Source organism: Pollachius pollachius (genome assembly GCF_949987615.1).
Source record: "Pollachius pollachius genome assembly, chromosome: 3".
Taxonomy (NCBI): Eukaryota; Metazoa; Chordata; class Actinopteri; order Gadiformes; family Gadidae; genus Pollachius; species Pollachius pollachius.
Window position 1 is genome coordinate 24014080 of NC_136936.1, and position 8381 is coordinate 24022460.

The 8381-nt window shown below is 46.5% G+C and overlaps 1 protein-coding gene across 2 annotated transcripts; it reads left to right on the plus strand.

The window, feature by feature from the left end:
• Positions 1-2709: 2709 nt before the first annotated feature.
• On the plus strand, positions 2710-5880 carry LOC307072566 (C5a anaphylatoxin chemotactic receptor 1-like). 2 transcript variants are annotated; one of them, XM_079731907.1, is made up of 2 exons: positions 2710-2765; positions 3068-5880. In XM_079731907.1, exons 1-2 carry the CDS (start codon positions 2751-2753, stop codon positions 4082-4084), a joined length of 1032 nt encoding a protein of 343 aa, XP_079588033.1. In that variant the 5' UTR covers positions 2710-2750; the 3' UTR covers positions 4085-5880. The 2 variants fall into 2 exon arrangements, with proteins under 2 accessions (XP_079588033.1, XP_079588032.1); XM_079731906.1 differs by having other exon boundaries at positions 2712-2765; positions 3047-5880.
• Positions 5881-8381: the final 2501 nt, after the last annotated feature.

Below are 8381 nucleotides of genomic sequence, written 5' to 3' on the forward strand. Positions count from 1 at the left end.
AAACGCATCAGAGGAAAACGGAGGGGAAAAGATAATTTTCGCCCGTGTGGATGGGGCTTAAGTACTCTGTAAACTCTCCCTTTCCAACGACTTAAATACTATGGCGGCTTGAACTGGCCTGCAATGCCTTATTCAAAGTTGCAGTGTGTAAACTGTGCACATGAACTTCTACTTAAGCGAGACTTGGTTGGGCGTGGGCGTGGTTGCCACGTTCAGTATGCTGCAAGGGATCATGGGTAGGGGGGGTTCGGACTATCGCCAGTTGGACCTTTGTCGCCCTCCTAGGTCGGCGGCACTCTTTGTGGCATGGACACTGTATGAGACCTATTAAACTCCACCTCAGCTACGGTGGGGTTGGAGAACGTGTATATCACTGGGACTTTCATGTTGATTGGTTAGGTGGAGGGTGTTTCTGTGTGTGTTCGATAATAAAGGCAAGTCTAGTACTCGAGTGGTGTAAGGGGTGCTAGAGTTGCAAACTGCTAGACCTGGGCTCCCGTCTTTCCCGTGCTGCTTGCCACATTGGTGTCAGAAGTTGGATGTGGCCTGCGCACACGGATAGGGAATTGAGACCGACAGTCGAGCCCATGGAGGAGGTGACAGTTCTGCCCAGCTCCAACCCACCCTTCGTTACGGGGCCGCCGTGCCCCCTTGTTCTCCGACCGGAATGGTCGGAGAACTTGCAGCTATCAACTGCCCTCTGCTAGCCAGGACAGCGGTGAAGCTGCAAAAATTCTCTTGGGCTTCTCAGTTGGGGCCAATACTGACCAAGTTCTCCCTGGCTCAATGGCACAACGGCTGCGGTGCCGGGAGGCGGTTGTCCATCTTGGATGTCAAGTGAGACCTTCAGGCGCTGACCAGGACACTGGTGAGGCGGTTCGGCGAGGGGGTCTTCAGTGACAAGAGCTGAGAGAAGCTAGCTGGTCGCCGTTGCCAGGTGGAGGAGAGCCTAGGGGCTTATGCCGCTGATCTGCAACTTTAACCCCGACATGACTATGCAGACTTCTCCATAGCTGCACTGGAGGACCTGGCTCTCCACGCATTTCATCAGGGATTTGCGGCGGGACATCTTGGTCAACACATTCGCTTCACCAGGCCCCAGACCCTCAGTGTGGCTCTGGACGGGTTGAGATGGAGTTGTCCACCCATCCCAGCCAGCAGTCATCCACGGAAGATTGCCGGGCCCGGTCTTGACCGGCCGAAGTTGCTGCCGTCACTGTTGAACCTGTGTGGACGCGGCTGGGGCAGCCCTCACCCTCGCCACAAAGACCGCTGCGGTCCAGTCTGGGCAGAGGAAGCATCGGGTCCGGAAGCCCAGGCCAACGCCCGGGCCACATATCACTGGTGGTTTTACGACTGCCACACTTCCCGCTACCGAGACGGCCTCGGCCATCAATGCGCTGCGGCTGCACAACAGGGCCGACCTCGAGCCGCAGCAATGTCAGCAGGTGAGGTTGGTCAAGGACTGCCGGTGGGGCAGCGCGCCATCCATCCTTGGCCCAGCCGCCGGTGTGCATGTCGATGGGCCAGACGTCAGGCGAGAGCAGGAGCGGGTTCAACGGATTGCTGGTGACCACAAATGACACTCCCAACACCCCCTCCAGCGGAACCTGGTGGGGGCCCCGATGGAGGTGGTCCCCGACCACACCCCCAGGGCTCGGTCTGACTCTGGGATTTGGCAGAAGAGAGCCTATGCCGCCCGCTGTTGGAGGCGGGCCTCTAAACCAGGGGGGAAGGTGGTGTACTGCCGCAGACTTCGAGAGGAGTCTGCAGCGTAGGCCCTGAACTTCAGGACTGTGCGATGGGCGATGGGCGTTGGGGTTGGCGGGACACCTGACCCCTAAGCCCTGGGGGCTTTGTAGGGACCATGGGTGTGGTCGCTGTGCTCTGTGTTCCGCAAGGGATCCATGGGGGGGAGCGGGGAGGGGATCCATGGGGGGGCCATCCCAGTGATGTGTATAACTGTAACGTGAGCGTTTGGCTGAACCCAAGGGCACAGACTGGCGAAGAGCGTGGAACAGTGTCAATCGTTTATTCGGATTCAGGATCGGCAGGCAGAATAGTCAGACAGGCGGGGATCAGGAGCAGGCAGGATAGTCAGACAGGCGGGGATCAGGAGCAGGCAGGATAGTCAGACAGGCGGGGATCAGGAACCGGCAGAATAGTCAGACAGGCGGGGATCAGAGAGCAGGCAGGATAGGTGGTAGGTCAGGATTCGAATCGCGGGAAAGCACTGTGAAACACAAGAGACAATCTGGCAGGGAATGTTTGGGAGGAAAGGACTGATATAGGGGAAACACAGGTGAAGGTGGTTGGGTTAATTGGGAGTGATCAGGGTGGCAGGCAGGTGAATGGGAAAACCAGGGGTGGATCATGACAATAACACCGTCACTGGGATGTTCATGTTGATTGGTTAGGTGGAGGGTGTTTCCGTGTGTGTTCATAATAATGGCAACTCGAGGTTTAGCCCTTTTACCGCACCATTCTAGGGTGCGGTAAAAATGTCTGTGGTCCTTGACCAGAGACATTGCAATGTTCTGTCTTGCAAACTGATTCCCCTTTTTATTTTCAGAGAGCTTGGTTAGTCTAATGACACAGCAAATAGTCTTTTCCATGGCAGACACACGCACAAAAAATATTCAGGGAGGGGTGTATGCTATATATGTATAGCACACACCCCTTACAGAAGTTGCTCTGTTCAAAGACAAGAGTGCTTTTGTCATGCAGTGCAGCACTTATCCAACATAAAAATGGACTCTGAAGCTGTAAGTTAAAACTGTATTCAAGTAAAGATTACTTTTTTGACAAGTTATCTAAATTGAAAAAATGTATGTCTTTCATTCTTAAGATTAGATTTACCTCTCAAACTATTTATAAGACAATGATTCATCCATGATTGATTATAATTGATTGCTTATTTTTTTCTTGAAGTTAAACATTTTCAACAGGTTTGAGGATAGCAACTATGTTTAGCTGTTTCCAGCCGTACATGTATGTCTGTGGATATGGTGCCGTAAGTTAAAATTGTGCAATTTTTTTTGACCAGCAATTCTTCTCCATGCAACAGTTTACACCAACCATGGATTATTTTCTATACAATGGTACCGACCCATTTGAAGAAACCCTGGTGCCTGAAATCAGGCCCATCCAAATAGTGACCCTGGTCTTCTACGGGCTTGTGTTTATCCTGGGCGTACCCGGTAATGCTCTGGTGGTGTGGGTGACGGGGTTCAGCATGTCTCGCACCGTCACCTCCATCTGGTTCCTCAACCTCTCCCTGGCCGATCTTCTGTGCTGCCTCTTCCTCCCAATCCTAATGGTGCCATTGGCCCATGACGACCACTGGCACTTTGGCCCCATCGCCTGCACGCTGTTCAAGAGTCTGTTCTACCTGGTGATGCACTGCAGCGTTCTGCTGCTGGTCCTGATCAGTGTGGACCGCTGTATGCTGGTGAGCTGGCCCGTCTGGTGCCAGAACAACAGGTGCCCTGGGCTGGCGGTCTGGGCCTGTGGGGGAGCCTGGTTCCTGGCGCTATTGGCTACCATTCCAGAGCTGCTCTTCACCAGGGAGGTGAATTTGAACGAAAAGAAGGAGTGCTTGGGAAAGCGCTCTCAGGTCAACTCCCAGATCATCGCCGGTTTCCGTTTTGTTTTCGGATTCCTGCTTCCTTTCGTGGCCATCGTGTTCAGCCATGTTGTGGTTTACATAAAAGCCAGTTCGTTGTCCGGATCTATCCGCACCAAGCGCACCCTGAAGGTCATCATCGCTGTCACCACCAGTTTTTTCTTTTGCTGGCTGCCCCTGCACATTACGGACATTCTGATAACTATACTAGGTCGAACTTCTCCGCATCGGCCCAACATAAACGTGGCACACTCTCTGGCTCTCTGCCTGGCATATTTCAACAGCTGCCTCAACCCCATTCTCTATGTGTGTTTGGGTCGTGACTTCCGGTCCAGCATGAATCGAACCCTTCGCAGCCACTTCAACTTCATCAGAGAAGAACCCACGTGCCGTGAGACCAGTGCCACTGTCAACTCCAAGTCCAGTGGCACGGTGACTGCAGAGATGACTGGTGTCTGATGGAGTAAACGTAACTTAGTAGCCGACGAAGTAGCACCCATTACAATGTGTTTAAATTGTCAATTTTTTAACTCCTCGTTAAAAGGAGTGGAGAACTATAGTTGGAAAAAATGCTTGCAGACATTGAACTGCATGTATACACTGTGTGCAATGACGGATTACCGCATGGGCAAAGTGGGCACATGTCCAGGGCCCTGGCCAATGGGGGAGCCTTGATATAAATAAATATATATATATATATATAATTTTTTTATTTAAAAAAATTCTAAATTCATTCTTTGGTCATAAAAGGATTTTAAAGTTTTTGATTTGCAAAATAAATACATCACATTTAAAAAAAAAAATTACGTGACGGAACGTTAATGTCGTAGTGCTTGGCCAACGGTCAATTTCACAGTGAAAATTGAGAAACGTGCGCTTAGCGGGTCGGCATAGCGTAAAAGGAAGAAAGAAAAAGACACTAAAGTACTGCCCTGGTACAACAAATACCGTCCATCCCAACATTTTGACTCGTTAATTCGTTAGAGGAAGTCAGTAGGTGCTTTTAAAGTCATGAAATTAACCTGACAGATTTCATGTTCTGCCGTTAAGACAAGCGGCTGGCACTATGCTCTCTGTCTCTCTCTCCCTCTCTCTCTCTCCTGTCTGCGCGCTGCATTATAATGTGTGTGATTGTGGATTGCATGAGTTATGTGACCAAATTCGGTGTGCTAGTGCGTGTATTTGCGTGTTGGTAGGGGTCCATGGCTGGTTTGTGTCCAGGGCCCGTGGTCATGTTAATCCGTCCTTGACTGTGTGCATGTGAACGGCACATTCTCGAAATAGCAAGGAGGAATTTCCTAACACACAAACACCTCCAACTATATGTGACACCTCCAACCATAGGGTGGGGTTGTTCGTCCACTTTCATGGAAGCAGACTGAGAGGACACTCATCACATTTTATAACCCCCCCCCTTTTGCCTGACTGGCAATATGATTTGGGCTCCTAATAACTAAAAAGCATACGGTATTCCTAATTTTTGCTATTAAATTTGCAGAGACCTCCGAATTTGAATTGTAAACATAGCGAGCTACTTCTACACCAAAGTGGCGGGGTATGGGCAGCCGTTGACTCATATAATGTCTCGCTGCGGCTTGTAGGACATGGACATCCAACGTCCAAGTGCTGTCACGTGACGACAAGATGGCGGACGCGATGAGACTTCTTAGCTGTGTCCCAATTCAGGGGGCCTCTACGAATAGTCAAATCTCCTAACCTTTATGCCTCCTTTACTTAACCCTTGTGGAAAGCGTCATCGGGTCAAGGAGAGATGAAAATGTGTTTCTTTTCGAACATAGGAAAAGACAGCGCTGTTTAAAATGAATTCGACTCCACTTTTCCCAACCGACGTCATTGCGCGACGGAGAGTATTGCTGACCTCTAGCGTCTCTACGGTGGAACTACAGTTTTCCGAAGTTCGTCTACAGCAAGCGCTCTTTTGATCCATGCGTTCTTGTCGTATTGACTTCAATCAGGTTGTCGCCAACAGTGAGAATCAGGTCGGACTTGGCCAACGAAAATATTTTAGGCCAGTTTAAACCCAATTCACATGTGAAAAAAGAGGCTCAACTTATGTTGATTTTGAAATTAACTTCCCCCAGTAGTCTGTCTTAAATGTGAAGTCTGCATTTTATTTTCTTACGGTGTATATTGTGTGCTTAATAACCAGCAATATATGATTTCATATCGATTCAAATAATATGTTTCTGGAATTGGTATCCATTATTATCAATTTTATTTTCTGCTCTCCTCTTCAAACAAACCAATAAAAAATAAAGAAATAAAGAAAAGACAAATATTATGTCTCCTCCTTTTCGGACACTTTGCGCTTCCTCGGGATACGGAAGATAGGTGGTAGAGTTCCTCTTGCCATCTCTCTGCCCTCCTCCGTGAAATGAGCAAACCATCTGCCATGACTGCACACAAACACACACACACACACACACATAGTTTTTGTAGGTCATTGTTACGGTTGTGTTATTATTGGAATTCACAGCACATCTGCTTCAGAAGAACTATACCCTTCAGTATGGAGATTCTCCAACAAAGTGGAGCACCACCACTTCCTGAGATGTGGCATGTCATGCTGTGGAAGATAACAGTATATCAGTCAGAATTAACTTCCAAAGACTGCAATGAGAGTAGACTGTACTCGACTAAATCAACATTATACTTACAACTGTGAAATCAAATTTGGAGTCCATGGCAATGTACCAAGAGTACTGAAAAAAATCAAATGTGAAATGGCATGTTTTGCAATTATTTCTGTTTAGTTATCGGCGATACAAACACATTTTCCACCCTGAATGTCCAGATGTAACTCACCATCACCATGAAAACACCACAATCGATTCCATAGTGTTGCTGTGGCAGTCCCTAATGCAATTACTCATATCGGTTTTAAAAGTTCAATGTACAAAAAATTTATTTCCTTTATGTACTGTACATAAAATATCAATACCTCAACATCCAGGCCTGTGATCTCTGTCCAGGGTCCTGGACAAAGTTGTTGAGCAACAGACCTGCTCAGAAGAAAATTTCATTAAGAAGACACAGTACATGTACATCCAACTCCTGGTAAGTCGGGGTAATGTGACTGCCTTGTGAGAAGTTATATTACAGCAAGTCGGGGGAACATGACTGCATAGAGACAGATTTGTTATATTACAGCAAGTCAGGGGAACGTGACTGCATAGAGACAGATTTGTTATATTACAGCAAGTCAGGGGAACATGACTGCCTATGAAATGGAAGGTATAAGTAGAAGTCAGGGAACGTGACTTCGTGGAGACAGTGTTGCAGTTCGGCAAGTCAGAGGAACATGACTGCCAAGAGATATCTTCCTTTGTTAACCATAGAATGTCCTGGTAGAGCTTGTGCCCAAAGCCCCCTGGACGTCGACTATAAAAAGAGTCTAGAAACAGGATTTCTCTTTCAAGTGGCTTCATCACCTATGGGACAACAATCCTGGTAAATAAATTATCAGTACATTGGGCAACACAATGTGCGTTTGGGACAAAGACAACAAGTTTCTTGTTGGAGTCCACCTTCAAATGAGCAAGATACAGTGCTAACCTTCTTTAGGTTTAGATAAGCTATATCACTGTTTTTAAATTTCATGTTTTGTTCTAACTATCTTCCTCAAGCACATAACGTCACCCTTATTTTTTACTCACAGGTAGACTTTGCAGTGGATCACAATGGATTTTTGCGGACCAAGTCGGTGGTATATAGAGGTTGAGAATAAAGATGTCTTTCCCCTAAATAAATGATATCAATAATTATATTATACAACTGTAGAATACAAATGAACAAAACAGAATATAATTTACTATAATATTTTGCAAGATGTACTTGTGTCAGGAAATTCACCGTGTATGTGTTAACATGCATTCATACCTGCCCTTCACCATCTCTTCTACCAGCCTCAAGCATGCATTAACCACCTGTACAGCACATCACATCGTATCACAACGCATCGCATCGCATCGCATCATATCACATATAAAATTGTCTTAAAATGTGATGTACTTAAGTAGCCTACTAATTGTTTACCCACCGTTGAATCCATCTCCCTATTCAGTCCAAGAGATAAGAAGTTCTCTCTGGTGAGGCATGTTTGTCCATGCTTAATAATTACTTCATGGAGTGAACGACTTCCATCAAGAACATAGTTGATCTACAAAATAGGAAACAGAACACTGATTATTATTGTAACAGAAATTAAACCTGTTCAATGTGCAAAACATTTTTGAATTAAATGTATTAAGTAAATTATTAAAATACATAATATATGGTCATACCAACTGCTCCTGCAAGGGATGGTGTCCCATAGGAGACCAAGATGACCGGCAGGGTCTGAGGTAGGCCAAATTGGTTCCACATTGTTCCCCACATGCTTTACCTGCATCTACATCTGCCAGACATTAATAAGCTTGTCAGTACAAAATGTGACACTCAATGTTGTGAAATCTGTTCTGTGATGCTGTGAGACGGTAACAGTGGACATACCAAGGGATTTATCTAGGGAGGCTGGCGTGGCAGGTGCTGTTGGTGCTGCAGTTGTTACAAAGTTCAACAAGCATGGGTTCACAAAATTGTAAATAACATTAACATTATTAACATGGTTGACATTAACACAAACCCCTGTGAAATAGGAGTGATATTGTCCTCTTCATGTCATCAATTTTTTTTTTTTTTTTTGTTGTTATATATGTGAAGTATATTCCTCATTAAAAAGACATGGGTCGAGGGA